The sequence below is a fragment of the Hemiscyllium ocellatum genome, chromosome 22 (genome assembly GCF_020745735.1).
Source record: "Hemiscyllium ocellatum isolate sHemOce1 chromosome 22, sHemOce1.pat.X.cur, whole genome shotgun sequence".
Lineage (NCBI taxonomy): Eukaryota > Metazoa > Chordata > Chondrichthyes > Orectolobiformes > Hemiscylliidae > Hemiscyllium > Hemiscyllium ocellatum.
The window spans coordinates 54,045,110-54,066,513 of NC_083422.1; the positions used below are offsets into that span (position 1 = coordinate 54,045,110).

At 43.3% G+C, this 21,404-nt stretch overlaps 1 protein-coding gene across 1 annotated transcript in view; it reads right to left on the reverse strand.

Moving 5' to 3' along the window:
* LOC132826363 (ectonucleoside triphosphate diphosphohydrolase 4-like) overlaps positions 1–21,404 on the reverse strand; it is a 74,626-nt gene that overhangs the window by 21,872 nt on the left and 31,350 nt on the right. Inside the window, exons 5-8 of the mRNA XM_060842238.1 lie at positions 14,609–14,759; positions 12,310–12,413; positions 7,457–7,516; positions 4,205–4,359 (exon numbers count right to left, since the gene is read on the reverse strand). Of these exons, the coding sequence (XP_060698221.1) occupies positions 4,205–4,359; positions 7,457–7,516; positions 12,310–12,413; positions 14,609–14,759 (470 nt within the window). The remainder of the gene's footprint in view (positions 1–4,204; positions 4,360–7,456; positions 7,517–12,309; positions 12,414–14,608; positions 14,760–21,404) is intronic.

Consider the following 21,404-nt stretch of genomic DNA (forward strand, 5'->3'; position numbering starts at 1 on the left):
TAAGTTGATTAGGGAAAGTCAACATGGTTTTGTGAAGGGTAGGTCGTGCCTCACAAACCTTATGGAGTTCTTTGAGAAGGTGACCAAACAGGTGGATGAGGGTAATGTGGTTGATGTGGATTTCAGTTAGGCTTTCAGTAACGCATTCAGTAAGACATTACAATAGGCTGTTGCATAAAATACGGAGGCATGGGATTGAGGGTGATTTAGCAGTGATTGAGGGCATTGAAAGATGAGTTAGTAAATTTGCGGATGACACTAAGGCCAGTGGAGTTGCGGTTAATACTGAAGGATATTGCAGGTTACAGAGGGACATAGATAAGCTGCAGAGCTAAGCTGAGGGGTGGCAAATGGAGTTTACTGCTGAAAAGTGAGGGGTGATTCACTTTGGAAAGAGCAACAAGAATAAAGAGTACTAGGGTAGTGGCAAGATTCTTGGTAGTGTAGATGAGCAGCGTTATCTCCGTGTCCATGTACAGAGATCTCTGAAAGTTGCCACGCAGATTGATAGGGCTGTTAAGGCGGCATACGGTGTGTTAGTTTTTGTTGGTAGAAGGATTGAGTTTTGGAGCCACAAGGTCATGCTGCAACTGTACCTAACTCTGGCGTGGCCGCACTTGGAGTATTGCATACAGTTCTGGTCACCACATTATCGGAAGGATATGGAAGCTTTGCAAAGGGTGCAGAGGAGATTTACTAGGATGCTGCCTGGTATGGAGGGAAGGTCTTACAAGGACAGACTGAGGGACTTGAGGCTGTTTTCATTAGAGAGAAGAAGGTTGAGAGGTGACTTAACTGAGACATAAGATATTCAGAGGGTTGGATAGGGTAGACTTTACGTGAGAGCCTTTCTCCTTGGATGGTGATGGCTAGCATGAGGGGACATAGCTTTAAATTGAAGAGTAATAGATATAGGACAAATATCAGATGTAGTTTCTTTACTCAGAAGAGGGCACTGTGGAATGCACTGCCTGCAACAGTAGGAGACTCGCCAACTTTAAGGGTATTTAAATGGTCATTGGATAAACATATGGATGAAAATGGAATAGTGTAGGATAGATTGGTTCCACAGCTCGGCACAACATTGAGGGCGGAAGGGCCTGTACTGTGCTGTTATATTCTATGTCCACAGTTTTTTTGGTTTTTTAATCTAGGGAAAGAAGCTTGGAGGCAGGGACTTGAGACAATCTTCCCAATGTGTCATTGGGGGATTTTTCTGCTGGTCCTTTACGGAATGTTAGCTACAAAATGGGACAATTTGGGAGCCAAAGATGTCGGAAGTTACACGGATATGACAGAACTGTGTGCCTTCAGCATGCGCCAACTATTTGGATGATTGTTCCAAGCGCCAAGGAATGAGCTAAGGATAAATTATAGGTGGGCGCAAATGAGGACACTATCAGTTGTAATAGAGTGGAAACAGGAGGAGAAGCCATTGCAAGTGATTTTCTGTAATGATCAATGTTCCCTCTTATTCTTCTCACTGCTTGCAGCCTCTGAGGTCACAGTCATTTCTTCCCGAAGCAGACACCATGCATCAATTCATGAAAAAATGTGAACCGAGACTCAATGGCTGGGTGAGGGAACATTGGTTATGGCAGGAATGGAACTGTCAACTGCATTCTAACCTAAAGGGGGGAAGATGGGTGACTGAAGAGGACCATGAGAGGAGTGGGTGAGGAGGAGACGGGGGAAATGGAGAAAGTGGAGTAAAGTGGTATAGGTGGAGATGGAGAGTGGTTGGTGAGAGATGGGTACACCGGATGGGTAAGAGAATGGACAAAAAGCAGGAAAGAATGAACATTGTTAAACATGATCCTGTCTTTCAGCTGACATCAATACAGCAGAGGCCACTGTGTTTACTGTTGGTACTTTGTTTTCCTACCGAGAACTGGGAAAAGCTACAGTAAATGGCAATGAATTGTTGCTCAACATCACGTTGTGCCCAGTAGTTGGCTCAGGGAAGATGAGCTAATTGCTAAACATTTCTGCTGTTCTCCTCTTGCCAGTTAAGTCATAGAAGATTACCATGACTGGTCTCCAACACAAAAGTGAAATACACTGAAATCAGAACTAACTCTATTGTAATAGTCCCTCATAGCAGCAACAGAAAACTCAGTATTACTTTAGCACTGAACCTTTGAATTACAGATTTGATCCTAATGAGTCCCACGCCAGGAAGTGTATTCAGCCAGCAACATAAGCGGGTAACTAATTGGTTTCCAGTGCATTCTCTTCATGAAATAGAGATAATTTACCATTTTTTAAAAAACCTTTTCTGATGTCAACTGGAGGGTTTTGTATTGAAATTAGTTGTTTGCCATAGTACTGCTGCCACATGATAACAAATTTGTTGTCACTGAAGAGGGACATTTTTGAAAGTTATTTTCAATGGGATGTGGGAGCAGTTGGCTAAGCCAGAATTTATTTTACGTCATTAACTGCCCTAGATAGTGGTGGCAATCTGCCTGAACCACTACATTGGGCATTTAGTTGTACAAAAGAGATGTGTGTGTTTATAATTGACTTGGTCATGGTTACTAGAGAACTAAAGTTCCCCACAGTGCACTCTGCAGGTACAGCAATATCAGAGATTGAAAATTAGACTTTGTAATAGTAACAATTTTTGCTCATGTAAGCAACTTTTAAAGGTAATATAACTTCCCAATATGCTTCACAGGAACATTAATTACTAAATGTATTCACTCACGGAATGTAGGCATCTCTGGCTAGGCCAGTAACTATTGCCAATCCCTAATTGCCCATTGCTGTGGGTCTGGAGTCACACATAGGCCATGCCAGGTAAGGATGCAGCTTCCTTCCCTAAAAGGACATTAGTGAACCAGATGGATTTTTCTGATAATCAACAATGATGTCATGGACGTCATTAGACTCTTAATTCCAGATTCTTTAGTGAATTGAAACTCTATCACCTGTCATGGTGGGATTTGAACCTCGGTCCCCAGAACATTAACTGAGTTTCTAGATCAAGTCGAGCGATATTACCATGAGGTCATTGCCTCCCCTACATGACAACGAAATGAGGAGAAATTAAGATGGGAACCAAAAACTTGGTCATTAAGGCACGATTCAAGGAGCACCTTAAAGGAATCCAGGTATAGAGGGAAACAGGTTTAGTCAGGGAATTCCAGTGTATTGTGTATAGACAACCAAAGGCCCATCTATGTTCAGTGGGGGAAAGAAAATTGAGAATACACATAAAGCCAAAGTTAGAGAAATGTTAGTTTCAGAAGGTTGTAGAGTTGGAGGAGAATACAAAAAAGGAAAGAGATGAGGTTACGGAGGGAACTGAACAAGCAAAGTAAAATACTGCACATGCTGAAAATCTGAACTCAGAGCAGAAAGTTCAGAAAACACTCAATCGCTCTGGCAGCATCTGTGGTGAGACTACAGAGTTAAACAATCAAATATCAACTTCCTTGAGAACCGAGGATAGAAATGTGCGGTGTAATAGAAGATGGAAATCTGTAGGTATGGAAGAACAAAAGGGAAGGCTTAGTACAGAGTACAGGGCAGAAAAGATTAAATAACAAAGATGTCATAGTGCGAAAGTCAAAAGGAGTGGTAGAAGTTGTAGTGAAGAAACAGAGTGAGCATAAATTCCCAGCTGATGAAGGAAAATAGAAGCAGGGAAAGCAAATTCATACTAGCACCTGGCAAAAACATGGAATAGAGTTCTTGGTCTGGAGCTGAACTCAATGCTGAGTCCAGAACTGCCCGTGGGAAGACCAGAAACGTTGACCAATTACGGTAAGACACAGGCAGGAATGGCCATGGGTTCAGGTGGCAAATTTCTGTTGTCATGTCTCAAACCCCAGGCCCCTTGCTGATGCATCAACTAACTAAAGGGCAGTTCAACACTCGAAGTCTAGTACCGCCTGACACGGCTGTATGTACAGCCATCCAATTGCACAAGGAAATCATAATTGAGTTCAATCCTGATCTTGCTGATTCCTACTGCTTAAACAGCTTCCAACAGGAATCAGTGCACAGGATTTAAGTTGGGCTGTGAGAAAGGGTTGATTTTGATTTATTTTCTATAGGTTGGAAAACAGTTTAATGCATCAGGTGTGACAGATCATTAGAGGCAGGGAGTCTTTGCAGTTAGTTTCTTGCAACCACTGACACTATCTAAAAGCCATCCTAATTATTAAGGATAATTGAGATAAAATGTTGTTCTAACCTGCTCTGGTGAGGTAAAGCTCACAGGATTCGTCACCTCATATGCAATTTGAACAGAAGCTCCACCCATGTCCAGTATGCCAACCGTTCGCTTGCGAATCACGAGACCTTGGTTAGGATTGCTGGAGACGGTCACAGCAACACGTGCATCATTATCTTAAAAACAACAGGAGAGCAAATGAATGAGGCTGCGATTAGGTCAGTGACGTCTTCAAGTCTGATAAAGCATTGTAACACAAGTTGTATAACCACAAGTGAAAAATCAAGTACTGTGTAATTTGGAGAAAATGAAATGCCAGGATATTGATCGACATTTTGTTTATGCTGCTCAGCTCTGACCAGTTGTGAGAGTTTCCTGTGACCTAGCATAATGGAAAGAGTTCATCTAAATCTGTCCTTGGAACATTCAGTTCCTTTCTCAATCAGATATTTTTCCAGATACTTTATAAAGCCAAAACGCAACAAACATAACATCACCCAAATTCATTTCAAATTCAGACTGAAGGCAGCTGAACTGTTCCAGGAGTGACGTCTAGCATGGTAAGACTGGGGACATTAATCCAACACAGATGAAACTGCGTTCTCTCTCACCAGTATGATAAAAGATTTTGAAAGCAAAATTATGAAAAAGATCATACAATTGAGGCTCAAATTCCCTGTGTAATAGGTTAAGCCACTTAGCAGTACAGAAATACCATTGAAAAGAGGCATGTGTCCACATGTTCTCATCTCACATTCACTAGGACAAATGCAAAAATGCCAAATTTCCACTGATCACAACAATTTATAGTACAGGAGAAAAGGTTGCTGACTGAAAGCTTTGTACAGACTTGATCATAAAGTATTTAAAGAGGTCAATAGATCTTTGAAATATTGAGGAGTTGAGTGCTATGATGACCTGTTGCGCATGAAGAGTTCGAGTCTGGGACAGATAAGCCATGATCTTGTTGAATGGCAGGGGAAGCCTGTTTGGCCAAATGAGCTTATGGTTGGTTGAGCGGTATTATCCATATGCATACCAGTTATTAACTGATTACCTTATTTATATTACTGAGGAAATATGTTATTGATTCAAAGAACTGCAATTACTGGAAACCTGAAATGAAAACAGAAATCACCGGGGAAACTCAGCAGGTCTGACAGACCTGTGGAAAGCAGAGCCAATGTTTCAGGTGACCCTTCATCAGAACAACCACTGATAAAAGATCAATGGACCCGAAACATCAACTCTGCTTTCTCTCCATCGATGCTGCCAGACCTGCTGAATTTCTCCAGCAATTGCTGTTTATGTTCCTTCAATTGTTTGTTTATAGCTGGTGTACAGACCGTACTCATCAAGCCTGTACTTGCAAAACCTAAACTAAAATGTATAACATTTGATGTGGTTTTGCGATTGGGCTGAATGATATGGATACAATAATAGCTAAATGACAACCAATATAAGGTAGTCAGTCAAGCTCAGAACGTGGTACATTATGCTTGCTAGATCAACACATATGCAGGGACCCATAATCTGTGCACAAAAGGAACATGTTCATGACTTGGGAGCCTCTAGTTAGCCATAGCAATACCAGTCAGCGATGACCTGCCAACTCTTTTCTCCTTAATGAAGTATAACATGTTATGATTGTTTGAAATTTGGCATTCTTGCCTTTGTCCTGATGAATGCAAACTTATATGGAATCGATTTCCTCCTTTTAGCAACATTCGAGCAGGTTAAATGATTATTTCATTGCGGCGTTTAGGATTTTGAAAAGAACTCAAAATAGTAGACAGAGAGGAACATCTTCTGTTGGTGTTGAAATCTGAATGGGACAACAGAACATGAAAATCAGTGTCTGGTGCTCAAATGTGGAACTCTCTTCCAAAATGAAAACTCATCTGTATTATTTTGATCTCTAACTGTTAAACCCCAAATCCATCAGTTTTTGCTAGTTGGGAATATTAATTTTTTTAAAATATTCATTCACAGGATGTGGGCATTATGGCTGGGTCAGCATTTCTTGTTGTCCTTGAACCAAGTGGATTGCTAGACTACTTCAAAGGGCAATTAAAAATCAAACATATTGTGAGTAGGTCTGGAGTCACACATAGGTCAGACCCAATAAGGACGGCAGTCTTCCTTCCCTAAAAGACATTACTGAACCAGGTTTATTACAATTGATGGCTCTAGCATCATTATTAGACTTTTAATTCCAGAAATACATCGATTTCAAGTTTCACATCTGCCGTAGGATTCAAACTCATGTCCCCAGAACTTTAGTCCTGATGGAAAGGCATTAGACTTTTCCAGTGCTGCTAGATCTGCAGAACTTCGCCAGCAATTTCCGTTTTTGTTCCCTAGAACATTACTTGGGTCTCTGGATAACTGAGAGGAAGTGAGGAGTGCAGATGCTGGAGATCAGAGTCGAGAGTGTGGCACTGGAAAAGGACAGCAGGTCAGACAGCATCCGAGGAGCAGGAGAATCGATGTTTCGGGCATAAGCCTTTCATCAGCCTAACCTGCTGTGCTTTTTCAGCATCACACTCTCTGGATAACTAGTCTAGTGACAATACCACTACTCTATTGCCTCCCCATACTGATCGGAGAATGATCTCACTGAATAACAACAAGCTTGAAGGGCTAAATAGCCAATTACACTTCCCTACATTCCTATATCCAGAATATTGTTTACCCTTTCAACTCAGGAATTGAAACTGGTTGACTGCAATTACTTTTCTTTTGAGTAACTGAAAGACTATGTACAATTTGAGACAGACGTGTGAAATTAGGAGCTTCTGAAAGGATGTTGGTGGTTGTACGAACACTTCCTGCAAAAATAACTTTTTGGAGACAAAAATAAAGCAGTAAACATGAAACAGAAACTGGCCAAATGAGAATGAGGAAGAAAACAACTTACATTGAGGTAGCACTTGGTAGAAAAAACAAGTACCTGTAATCCAAAACACCTCGGGGGGGAGGTGGGGATTGGAGCAAAGGACAAATGGCTGAAAGAAGGAAAGATGCCTTGAGATGTGGCATAGTTGATGTGTTTTAAAATGGCTTTAGAAAACAGGAACCTCTAGAGAAAAAGGGGATGGAGAGCTGAAATATATGTCACTGATAATGAAGAAAACACAAGGTAGAACAAAGACATGGGCAACAGGAGTTAAGAATTGATGTAGACTAGAACAGACAGCAGGACTCTGGTTGGGCTACAGAGATCCACAACCAACCCGTCAAAGAAACAAACATAATAATGGGTGAACTCACCATCTTCAATGTGGTCAAATCTACCAAGAACAAAATTGATTCCGATCCAGGCGTAGACTCCTGTCAAAATAATTCTAAAATCAGCAACAACATTAATCAAGTGAAACATGTGAGGATGTGTTTCAGAATACTAATCCAGGGTTGGTAGAGCTGGGGCTGTTTATCCTGGAGCAGAGGAGCCTGTGGGAAATCCAATGATGCTCCTGTTAATTATTGGTACAGGGACTTCAGGGATTTAACTTTTTGGGTGAGAGATGAGGGAGGAAGTGGGGGTGCAGGGAATGTGGGGAAGAACATTTTTAAGCAGCGATTAGCAATGACAAGGGTGCAGAGATGATCAGTGGTATCAACAGGAAATTGGATGGAATGCAAAGGAAATTGTGTTGGTTATTAGAAGGTTGAGGTCTATGAAACTGCATGAAGAGAGTAGCGAAGATTTGAGACAGAATGAAATGTGAGGCAAATGACGTAGTCTTACTGGTTGTGCACTAGTTTGATCTGGTTTGCAGGTTTGCTACAAACTTAGCTGGGCTATGTGGTCATTTGCAACTTAACAGCAAGCTTCCACCTTCAGTCCCTTCCATCACTGAAGTCTCCACCTTATACCAGTGTTGGTGAAAAGTAATACATGCAAAGGGATTTTTCAGTGTGCTTTAGAGTCCACTGACTGAGTGACTGGACAGTCTGACCAAATGCAATGAAAAGGTTTTGTTAAAGTACAGGTAACAATGCTTGCATTTAAGCATCGTCTGACATTCGGCCAGTTTCTAGAAGGCTCTTTCAACAGAAATCCAACACACAATGAGAGGAATTTCAAGTGTGGGGAAAAAAAACTGCAACTTTTTTTTTGTTTAATTCAATCTATTCTGATCATACTTTACAAACTGAACCCTGTAAAATCTGAAGATTTAATCAAGTTTGGCTGCAGGGGTGGTTAAATTACAGAGATAATTAATCATTGCTCACTGATATTTGGAACATGGGTGCAAGGAATTAAATTTATACATGATTATATCTTCACGTAAAAAAACCAAAAGGAAAATCTGAAAGCTACCAGAAACAAAGGTTTCCTACAATAAAGCACATGCATTTGCACAGCTTCAGCAAGGGGTAACTGTGTTGCCTTGGTGCTGCTGACCCAGATATCATGCGGAGGTGTAGTGAAGCATGCAGTTCTCTGAGTAATTTGCAAGAACACGATGCATAGGACTGATGTAGTGATGGACTACAATTCTCAGCTCACCAAAACTATCGGATACTTGCTGGCTGTCAATGATATTACAAATATCACAGATTTGAATTTCTTTTTAACAAGTGCTTTGTAATGTCGTTGCTCTGTGGCAACAAACTCATGGCCTCTTATAACGATATAAAGGAAACAAAGACAAGCTGGGATAGGTCCCAGACCATCCCAGCGTCAGCATAAATAAGCTTTGTAGAGCATTTAAGGCCTTCCATCCTCATCTCTCCCCATTGCTGCATTACTCTTAATCTCACAGAAACAGCCTCAAATGCTCCTGTCATCCTGCAGTTTTGGTACAAGGGATTATTTCTCAAGTAGGAAGAAATATAGATATAGTGAATGGCAAAAGGCTGCCTAACTAGGGAAAGATGAATTTTGGGATGAATGTGATAGCATAGTGGCGAACTCATTGTGTGCAATAATCAAGAGGCCCAGATTCAATAGCAGCGGGATATGAAAATGCACAACCTTCTGCCTTAGAGGTGACAGCCACTGCAGTCACAAGGATCGAGACTGAGCACAATCAACAGATATTCACATTTTCACAGAGCAATCAGTGGGAAAACAGTCAAGGGCAAGAGGGCTGTGCAGTCTATAGTGTATCAGGTAGGATTACTCACAGTACAAACTGTATTAAATTTAGGACTTTGGTCATGGCTCATCTCCCCTGATTTGACACTATGCCATGCAGCATAACACACCTATGGGCAGCATGGTGGCACAGTGGTTAGCACTGCTGCCTCACAGCGCCAGAGACCCGGGTTCAATTCCTGACTCAGGCAACTGTGTGGAGTTTGCACATTCTCCCCGTGTCTGCGTGGGTTTCCTCCGGGTACTCCGGTTTCCTCCCACAGTCCAAAGATGTGCAGGTCAGGTGAATTGGCCATGCTAAATTGCCCCTAGTGTTAGATAAGGGGTAAATGTAGGGGTTTGGCGGGTCAGTGTGGACTTGTTGGGCCGAAGGGCCTGTTTCCACACTGTAAGTAATCTAATCTAATAACCTCTGTGCCTTCAGTACGGCATCTGCAGCTTTCAATAAAACAGTAATGATTTTGAATCAGTGTTTAGTGTGGAAAAGGAAATGGAAACTCGATGGAGACATCTTGAAAAATGTCCATATTACAGAGGAGGAAGTAGCATAAAAGTGGATAAGTGATCAGGACCTGATCAGGTGTACCCTAGAACTCTGTGGGAAACGAAGGAAGTGATTGCTGGGCCTCTTACTAAGTTATATTTGTACCATCGATAGTCACAGGTGAGGTGCTGGAAGACTGGAGGTTGGCTAACGCAGTGCCACTGTTTAAGAAAGGTTTCAAGGACAAGCCAGGGAACTACAGACCAAAGAGCCTGACGTCGATGGTGGGCAAGTTGTTGGAGGGAACCCTGAGGGACAGGATGTAGATGTATTTGGATTAATGAGGGCAGAGCAGTAGACGTGATCTATATGGACTTCAGTAAGGCATTCGACAAGATTCCCCATGGGAGACTGGTTAACAAGGTTAGATCTCATGGAATACAGGGAGAACTAGCCATTTGGATATAGAACTGGCTCAAAGGTAGAAGACAGAGGGTGTTAGTGGAGGGTTGTTTTTTTAGACAAGAGGCCTGTGTCCAGTGGAATGCCACAAGAATTGGTGCTAGGTCCACTACTTTTTGTCATTTATATAAATGATTTGGATGTGAGCAAAAGAGGTATAGTTACTAAGTTCGCAAATGACACCAAAATTGGAGGTCTACTGGACAATGAAGAAGGTTGCCTCAGATTACAACGAGATCTTGATCAGATGGGCCAATGGGCTGCGAAGTGGCAGATGGAAGTTAATTTTAGATAAATGTAAGGTGCTGCATTTTGGGAAAGCAAATCTTAGCAGGACTTACACATTTAATGGTAAGGGCCTAGGCATTGCTGCTGAACAAAGAGTCCTTGGAGTGCAGGTTCATAGCTCCTTGAAAGTGGAGTCGCCGGTAGATAGGATAGTAATGAAGGCGTTTGGTATGCTTTCCTTTATTGGTCAGAGTATTGAGTGCAGGAGTTGGGAGGTCATGTTGCAGCTGAGTCTTTTCCCTGGGGTGGGGGAGTCCAGAACTAGAGGGCATAGGTTTAGGGTGAGAGGGGAAAGATATAAAAGAGACCTAAGGGGCAACTTTTTCACTCAGAGGTGGTACATGTATGGAATGAGCTGCCAAAAGGAAGTGGTGGAGACTGGTATAATTATAACATTTAAAAGGCAACTGGTTGGTTATATGAATAGGAAGGGTTTGGAGGGGTATGGGCCAGGTGCTGCCAGGTGGGACTAGATTGGGTTGGGATATCTGGTCGTCATGGGCACATTGGACCGAGGGTCGGTTTCCATGCTGTACATCGCTATGACTCTATGACTGTATTCCCCAGACAGATCAAGTGTTAATAGTCTCTTCTATAGGTCTGCGAATAGACACACAAATACACACACACACGCAGCCACAGTGTTGTGGCTCTGCGCTCTAAGAATGCAACAAACATACACATTTGCATTTTAAATTACAAAACTAAACAAGAATTCGACCAAAGAACCTTGCAAACTGGATTACGTGTCAGAACTAATTTAAGAAGTCAAATACAAAACACGAGTGAAACTCTAATTTCATGCCTGGCTATGTTTGACCTTTGCGACTGTGCCACGTGAAATATTTGCAATTGTTCAGCTTTCATGATTCATATGCAGAATCTGTGCAAATGTCCAGATCTGCATTGTGTCTAATGAGAAATGTAAGCATCATAGTGACTCTTTGTGGGAGATAAATAATTTCAATTACGTCAAGACCTGACTGTTAAGCGCACTTTATTAAGCAGTCCCAATTTAGGGACTATTATTCAAGTCAATGTCCTCGGAACTGGAGGAGGTCATTCAGCGCCTTGAGAGCCTGCTCGGTCATTCAATTACAACGTGGCTAATCGGTAATTTTGATTCTGTAGCTGTCAACACGTTAACCTAACCAGTCTCAGATTGAAGGGGTTCAATATACAGAGTATCTCCTGCAAGCAGGACAGGCTGACGTCACCAATTGGAGTCTGGATCTGTATGTCAGGGCTAACTCTATCTACATGCTCATGGGTGACGCCTCTGACACCCAATGAATTCTTATCACCTTCACTCTGCATACTGCTCTCCTTGAAGTTCAGCCCCCACCACTCACTGCTTCACATAGCATTGCTCCCCTTACTCCCTTTCTCCCCACCTTCGCCCCACTTGCTAACACTCTTCCCCCTGCACCAAACTGCCCAAGAATTTGACAGAGCTGGCTAAAACCGGGTCTTTTTCTGTTCACCCAATAAGGGCACCCGCAGAGCTGACCATCCAATACGGGCAACCCTACGAGTTGCCAATGCCGTAGAGAGTTTTTAATTTAGATGTTGGCTCGTTGGAGAATGTAAAACATTACTGAAGGACTCTTGTGCCGGGGTGGCAGTGCCAATGTCTTCGGCCGGAAGATTAGAGTACAAATCCCACCTGGTCCGGATGTGTGTTGTAACGTGTCTGAACAGGTTGATTAAAAATATCTGTAAAATGTATTTGGCCAGGGCCCAATTTTGAGCTGCAATGCTGATTGGATGCACCATAAAACACACCTTCTTGTTTACCAGAAATCACCTCCGCATGGGACTCAGAAAACAGGAAGTCAAATTCGACTGGCACATCAGTGTATAGGTCCTCGAGAATAGCATTCTGTTGCCTGGAGAGATTAAAAACAGTTTAATTCAGGTCAGATTTTCCCCCTCAACATAATAACTAATCATGAATTAATAATTAATTAAATAAACATGAATCAACTGATTAATCCTGAAAATAAAATGAAGTGCTGAGATCACTGAATACCTCCAGTCCTTCTGGTGCATTTCCGCTAGAACAGAAGCGGCACGGTGACATTTGGGCGGCACGGTGACATTTGGGCGGCACGGTGGCACAGTGGTTAGCACTGCTGCCTCACAGCGCCAGAGACCTGGGTTCAATTCCCGCCTCAGGCGACTGACTGTGTGGAGTTTGCATGTATTTGTGTTTCCTCCCACATTCACAAAGATGTGCGGGTCAGGTGAATTGGCCATGCTAAATTGCCCGTAGTGTTAGATAAGGGGTAAATGTAGGAGTATGGGTGGGTTGCGCTTCGGTGGGTCGGTGTGGACTTGTTGGGCCGAAGGGCCTGTTTCCACACTGTAAGTAATCTAATCTAATATGCAGCCACAGTCTAGATCCAGAGAGTGCCAGCCTCCAGATGGGATCTTCAGTGGGGGTACAGCTCCCTATAACGGAGGCTCAGCTTACCCAGTCCCCTCTTAACTGCTGTGATATCAATGGGCAGACTCCAAATGGGCAAACTCCATCGAAACATGGAAAGACCACAGTCTAACGTCTTCCAGCTGAAGAGCATCAAGGGGCTGGACAAGGTGTAGAAATCCTTGGGTTGTGTACCTGATACTGAATGCATGCAGGAAATCTCACACAGAATGCAACTGTATTGAGGCATCTCAGAGTGAAACATGCTCTACAGAGAAAAGTTAAATTTCGTTGAATTTGCAATAATGTTCAATATTGGAATGTGCGGTTCCAAATTTTTATAAATTAACCTACTTTTGGATAAGGAAATTAAACACAACACCAATGAAAAACAGCTGTGATACCTAAGGGTACATGGCTAAGATGGGATTCCTGATGAAGGGCTTTTGCCTGAAATGCCAATTCTCCTGCTCCTCAGATGCTGCTGACCTGCTGTGCTTTTCCAGCACCACACTCTCGACTCTAAGATGGGGATTTGACAGGCTTTAAAATCTGGGAATGAGGGTGAAGTAGAGGAACAACTTGCATTCCTTGATGAAGCACTCTTCCACTGGGCACTCTGCCCTTGTTGGCACAGCTGTGGCCCTCCGATGACACACACCATTTCACGGTGAAATAGAGAATCTCCCTTTCCTTTTGAAAAATCTCCAAGAAAGAGCACAGATTGGCATCTGCTTTGAGAGACATTTTGCTAGCCTACATTACCTTGTTAAACATACGCTGAATTCGATTCTGCATCTGAAGATTGAAAAACAGCTGCTATCAAAAAAAAAAGTTGAACTGATCACAAATATCACATGGGACAGCTCAGAGAGGAAAAGCTTTACTTTTAATAAAATTGGAGGGCAGGTTTAGGGGGAGGTGGTGAGACAGACTTTGCTTTGCATGAAGTATCGTCAGCGCTGAATGTGGTCTCACAGGATGGATACTTGCAAAGTGGCCCACAGGCCAATGTGCAGCTAGAGGCCCTTTGCAATAGGTGCACGCCCCACAGCCAAATTCAACACAGTCCAACAGGGGTCCAACTTAAAGGACCTTCGAGTCAGCAACTGAAATCAACGCTCAAACAAAACGTTCAAATAAAAAACAACCCAGGTAGAGATATTTAGTCAGTGTTACAGTGAATGGGAAATTTTCCAAAAATAAGATCTATAAAACCCTGCACTTTTCTTTTTTCCAAAAGATCAAATTGCGACCAGACCTGATAGCACAATTGGAAAACTCACTCCCTTGTGTTCTGTATTTGCCAGGGAGTTTTCTGGTTCTGTCACTAGTCGGGGCAAAAATCATACATCCAGCTGACCTCAGGTAAGGTAGCAGCAGTGGATTGTGTTCAGGGAGAGTTGGCACGGTGGTAATGTCACTGGAGGAGGAAACCATGCAAACTCCACACAGGAATCAAACCTGGTTCCCTGGTGCTGTGAGGCAGCAGCACTAACCACTGAGCCACCGTGCCACCATTTCTCTTTTAAACATGAACATGATCAGCAAAAGTCAAATTGCAAGCGTCGCACACCCCCGATTAACAGTCAAATGTCAAAAGCATATTCAAATTGAGAAGCGTCTGTGAAATTCTCCAAATTGCGAATGCAGTACCTTTCTGGTAACAGCCTCATTCCAGCAGTACACAGGATGTATAATGGTGTCTCTTTGTGCTTGGTAACAGGAACATGTGTGGCAGCAAACTGTAGGAGAGGACGGAGATAATCGCTGGCTTTTGCTGGGGAGGAGGCCAATGTCGAGATACCTGCAAGAGTGGTGCAACAGATGTTCATCAAAAGGTTCATTAGGTTTTGGAATGCCATTTGTAAGAGGAAGTAGGAGCAGGCAGCCATTCAGGCTCTTGACACTGCCACACCATCGGTTTTTGAGACAATTTGTAACTCAGGTTGATTATAAGTACGTAAGTTAGCTCACTGAGCTGGAAGGTTAGTTTTCAGATGTTTCGTCACCATGCTAGGTAACATCATCAGTGAGTGTCTCTGGTGAAGCACTGGTGGTATGTTCAGTCTCTCTATTTATAGGTCTTGGTTTCTTAAGGTGGATCCTATCCACCTTCCCTTGAAAAGAAAAAAATGGAAATGACATCACCCACCTTAAGAAACCAAGACCTAGAAATTGAGTGATAGGACACACCACCAGTGCTTCACTGGAAATTCTCTCTGATGATGTTACCTCGGATGGTGACGAAACATCTGAAAACAAACCCTCCAGCTCAGTGAGCTAACTTACATACTGACTGCTCTGCCATTCTAGATCATGATATTGACATGCTGGTGTTGGATAGCAGTAGACAAAGTCAGAAGTCAGAACAACAGGTGGTAGCCCAACAGGCTTAGGTGAAAACACAAGCCTTCAGAGTGCTGCTCCTTCATCAGGAGAAGTCACTTTACCTGATGAAGGACAGTGCTCCAAAAGACTTGTGGTTTCAAAACAAACCTGTTGAACTGTAAGCTAGTATCGTGCAAATTCCAGATCACACCTGACCTGCAGCCTCAACAATGATTTCCTGCACCATATCATGTCCCTTTTCTTTATTTAGAAATTGGTAAGTGTATCGTACAGACTACTTCCACCACCATCTGTGGGAATAAATGTCCAAAGACTCACTACAGTCTGCATGAAGGAGCTTCTCTCCATCCTAAATGGTGTCTCTATGACTGCATCCTCTGGTTCATGATACCCCTAGCCAGGGGTAAACTTCTTTCTTGCATTTATACTTTTGAATCCTACAAGACTTCTTTTTGGGTGGGGAGTCCAGAACTAGAGGGCATGGGTTTAAGGTGAGAGGGGAAAGATATAAAAGAGACCTCTGGGGAAACCTTTTCACGCAGAGGGTGGTACGTGTGTGTGGAATGAGCTGCCAGAGGAAGTGGTGGAGGCTGGTACAATTGCAACATTTTAAAGACATCAGGATGGGTATATGAATTGGAAGGGTTTGGAGGGATATGGGCCAGGTGCTGGTACGTGGGACTAGAGTGGATTGGGATATCCAGATGAGTTGGACTGAAGGTCTGTTCCCATGCTGTACATCTCTATGACTCTATGATGAAGACTTTTAAAATTTATAATGAGGTCAACTCTAACTTTTTAAAACTCCAAAAAACACAGATCCAACCTAATCTATCCCCAATTATGGTACAGTACCACCATCCCATGGACATTTCTGGTGATCCTTTGTTGCATCCTTCCTTAGATTGAAGCTGGACACAAGACTCCAAGTGCAGTCTACATACCTACAGCTTTACCTAAGCGAATCCAACCCTCTGTGCCTCTGTACACAAATTCTCTCACAATAACAGGCAACGTAGCATTTGCTTCTCCATTCACCGGGATGACAAAGCTTCAATGACATTCAAGAAGCTTGACAACATCCAAGGAGTAGGGCTGCTGCTGCAGTTATACAGGGCATTGGTGAGGCCATGCCTTGAATTCTGGGCGCAGTTTTGGTCTCTTAGTCTGTGGAAGGACATTCTTGCTACTGAGGGAGTCCAGGGAAGGTTCAGCAGACTGATTCCTGAAATGGAAGGACTGACATATGAAGACAGACTGGATTGACTAGGCTTATACTCACTGTGATTGAAACAAATTAGGGACATCTCATAGAAACAAAATCCTGAGGAGACTGGACTGGCTAGATGTGGGAAGAATGTTCCTGATGTTGGGGAGTTCCAGAACTTGGGTCACAGTCTAAGAATATGGGGTAAGTCATTTCAGGATAGATTCACGGAAGAATTTCTTCATTCAGAGTGTTATGAACCTGTGGAATTCTTTCCCTAAGGAAGTCACTGGGGCCAGTTCCTTCAACATATATTCAAGAGGAAGCTGGATGCGGCTCTTGAGGCTGTAGGGATCATGGGGTATGCAGAAGCAGCGGGAATGGGATACTGAGATTGCATGATCAGCATTGATCATACTGAATGGTGGGGTAAACTCGATGGGCTGAATGGCCTACTCCTGCAGCTATTTTCTATATATCTAAGACAAAACAGCCTGTATGCTTGGTAATCCCTATCCACCAATCACTCCCTTTGCTGCCAACACAGTAGCAGCAGTGTGTACCATCTGCAACAATCACCAAAGCTCCATAGATAGCACCTTCCACAATGCAACCTCTACCATACCAGGGGCAAAGGCAGCACATACACAGGAACCATCATTTGCAAATTCTCAGTTCATACATCATCCTGACTTGGAAATATCTCACTATTCCTTCACTGTCATTGAATTAAAATCCTGGAATCCTTTCCCAACAGCAATGTCACACCCTCCCACAGAGGCAGTTCAACCAGGCAGCTCAGCACCACCTTCTCCAGGGAAATAAGGGAGGGATGAGCATCGCATGCTGCTCTGGCCAGCAACACTCACGCCACTTGAACGAATGAAAAAAAAAATGGCTTGATGCACCTTCATGTTAGCTTTCAGTGACTTGTAAGCATGGACAGCCTTCAACAGCAACAGTACTCATGCTGTTGTTTTTCAGAACTTATATAAAAAAGCTTCCTGCGAAGTGCATAGCTGCTGTTTATAATAACTTCAGTTAGACTGCATTAATACAATGGACATTGAAGATACTCTTCAGAGGGTCGGTGTAGACTTGTTGGGCCGAAGGGCCCGTTTTCATACTGCAGGGAGTCTAAACTAATCTACATACGTGAAATTCTTTCATAGTCAGGATTCATAATTATTGTAACCACAGGAAGGCAGTAAAATTACATCATGCTCAAGGATACACAAAACATCTAAATAAAAGCAAAATCAAAACAGAAAGTACTGGAAATATTCAGCAGATGTGACAGCATCGTGAAAGAAAAACAGTTAATATGTCAAATCCAATGACTTCTTCAGAATAGTCCACTATTCTGTGTTATAGACAGGATGCCCCTTCACTGCTAACTCACCTTAAAGAAAACACAGCTCAGCTTATTTAAGACACTATTAAATTACAACTCTAAAACCAAAAAATACCGAGCACTGCTTTTGCGCTTTACAAGATAAGCTGACATTGACTCAGTGATGGTTGAAGAGTCTGAAGATCACATGTCAAGTTCCAACGAGATATGAGCACATCAGCTTTGCCAGACTGACACACCAATGTAGTACGAACAGAGTACTGCCCTCTCTCTCATTGCAGCTTATGGGAGGATATCGAGTGTACAATTGGTATCCAAGTTTCTTCACATTGCATCAGGGACTACATTTCAACACATTATATTGGTAGCAAAGTGCTTGGGAATGCCCTGAATGGAAGAGAGAATTTGTGTACTGAGTTTTATGAAGTGAGAATGTTCCAACTACCTTGACAGAGAATTATGGTTTCCTCAGTGTAGGCAGTGCTCGAACATGGGAAACGCTGCAGCTGATTTGCACACAGCAATCTCCCACAACAAGTAAGGGGACAATGACCACACCATCCATTTGGGAGATATTGATTGAGGGGTAAATACTGGGCACAGCATCAAACAGAATGCCTCAAAATCATACCTGTAGGATCTTTTGTGGCCCCCTGAGAGTTGGGGGTGGGGGGGAGAGACAGAGTGGGAGGGGAGGAGGGGGGGAGGAAGAGAGGGGAGGGAGGAAGAGGGGAGGGGGGCAGGAAGAGAGGGGGGGGAGGAAGAGACAGAGAGACAGAAGGGAGAGACAGAGAGAGAGACAGACAGAAAGGGAGAGACCGACAGAGAGAAAGATTGAAAATTGCATCCAAATAGTACTCTGAGCTTGTACTAGGAGTTCTCTTGAGCTGGAGACATGGAGAAAGGGGACACCTGATCCAGTAGGAAGTCACACAGTCACTCAAATCTGCCAAATGAAGCAGCAGTTTGAGGGATGGTATATAATTAGGAGGAGTTTGTGGAATGTCAGTGGATTCATAATCCAGATGCCCCAGGCTCAAATCTCAGCGTGGCAGTTGGCGGAATTTGAATTCAATTAGTAAATCTGGAATTGAAAAGTAACCTAATGATGATCAAGACATGCTGTGATGGCTGTTAAGACCCTGCCTAGTTATAGGGAAGGATTTTTGCCCTATCTCCCCGGCCTACACATGACCCCAGATCCACAACAAGATGGTTGGCTTCAAAGATAACGTTTTGGGTCCAGTGGCCCTTCCCCAGAACCTGACCCACCAGACCTGAAACGTTAACTCTAATTTCTTTTCATAGATGCTGCCAGGCTGGCTGAGCTGTTCCAGCAACTTCTATTTCTGTTTCTGAATTACAGCATACTTAGTTCTTTCAGTTTTAACGAGGAAAGTTAGAGATGGGTGACATGTACTGGTCCTGTCAGTGATGCCATCTTCCCATGAAAAATTTTTTTAACAAGTCTCAGGGGCTATTCTGAGAAACTCTTCAACATTAGCTTTAAATTAAGGGGTGGTAGGTATAGGACTGATGTTAGGGGTAGATTCTTTACTCAGCGAGTCATGAGTTCATGGAATGCCCTGCCAGTAACAGTGGTGGACTCTCCCTCTTTATGGGCATTTAAACGGGCATTGGATAGGCATATGGAGGAAAGTGGGCTAGTGTAGGTTAGGTGGGCTTGGATCGGTGCAACATCGAGTGCCAAAGGCCCTCGCTGTGTTTTTCTATGTTCTATTATCCTCTCCACCAGCCTCTTTACCCAAAACCTTCAGTGCCTCATTTGTTCTGTTCTCAGTGGGACGAAATGGTCTTTCTGCAGATGGGACCTGTCCTGTGGAGATTCAGAGCACTGTGCTGAGCTCCACAATGATTTGTAAAGTGAATTGAATGACAACCAATGTCCCCACTGGGCAGGGAGTGACATGCTGTTAAAAACAGAACCAGGTTTGATTTTATGCTTGGAGAATAAGCAACAAATCAGTCTTCAATTTCAAAAGCAAAGCACAGCCTGAATAATTAATTTATTAAGAGCTCAGCAGACTTGGAGTGAGTAGCGTGAGACCAGGTCAATCACGATCACATTGGAATCAGACAAGGCTGCACTGTAGACAAATTCTTCATTAGCTATGGATCTACTTCATTAACATAACCACAGGGTGGCAGCAGAGGTCCACAGAACAAAACAGTGCAGATCTACAGTAGATCGTGTTTAATGAAAAATTAACTTGCATTTACACGGTGCCTCACGACACATCCCAGACCTGGTCTCAAATGTTTCATATGATGTATAATTCAGATGGTGAAATGTTGACAGACCAGCTGCATTCTAACCACTTGTCCTAAGATGAGCAACCAATTTTCTCTCTCACTTTACTGGAGGGGACGTCTGAGGGAGAGTCGCTGCTGAGGATAAGGAGAGAACTGCCTCAACTACAAATTGTACTTTCCTCTCTTTAAGACCCAGCTGAGCCATCAGAGAAGTTAAACTTTAATGTAAAGACAGCATTTCAGACAGCACACCGTGCAAGGTCAGCTTCACTGTGTGCTGAGGTCCCGGGGATTTGAACTTACAAATGAGGCAAAGGTTAGAATGCCACCCACAAGTGACAAGTAAGTCACCAAATATTGAATATTTTCTAATCGGCCTGGTCAGAGACGTTATGACACACCTTGGGAGCAGATGGGACTTGAACTTGGGCCTTGTGGGTGAGCGTAGGGACACTACCACTGTACAGCAAGGGACCTTGTTTTTAAGGGAAATGGGACAGAGGGGACCAAACTCTCTCAGCAGAGGGAGCTCCCACCATCTCTCCAGCACAAACATCCCCTCAGAGTTTTGTCTCTTCCAGCAGGCTGTCTCTGACGCATCCCTCCATCAAATCAGTTCTCAGGCTGTATTATAACCGAACCATGGCCTGAGTTCATTTGCCTTCCCTGTTAGGCCCCTTGCATTGAAATAAATGCAGTTTAATTTATTAGTCCTACCTTGTTCCTGCCTGAGCCTGACTGTTTGACTCACCTCTGTTCTCAACTGTACCAGTGTCAGATCGATCTCTTTCCTCACTATCTCCCTGCGTCCCACCTCCCAACCTTACTAGTTTAAATCCTCCCAAACAGTTCTAGCAAATTTCCCTGCCAATATATTAGTCCCCTTCCAATTTAGGTGCAATCCGTCCTTCTTGTACAGGTCATTCCTATCCCAAAAGAGATTCCAACGATCCAAAAATGTGAATCCTTCTCCCATACACCAGCTCCTCAGCCATGCATTCATCTGCTCTATCCTCCTATTCCTGCCCTCACTAGCACGTAGCACTGGAGTAATCCAGATATTACTACCCTTGAGGACGGCCTTTTTAAATTTCTGCCTAACTCTGTAATCTCCCTTCAGAGTCTCAACCTGTTGCCTTCCAATGTGGACAATGACCTCCTGCTGGCCCCTCTCCCCTGTGAGAACATTGTGCACCCTCTCGGAGACATCCTTGATCCTGACACCAGGGAAGCAACACACCATTCTGCTTTTTCTCTGCTGGCCA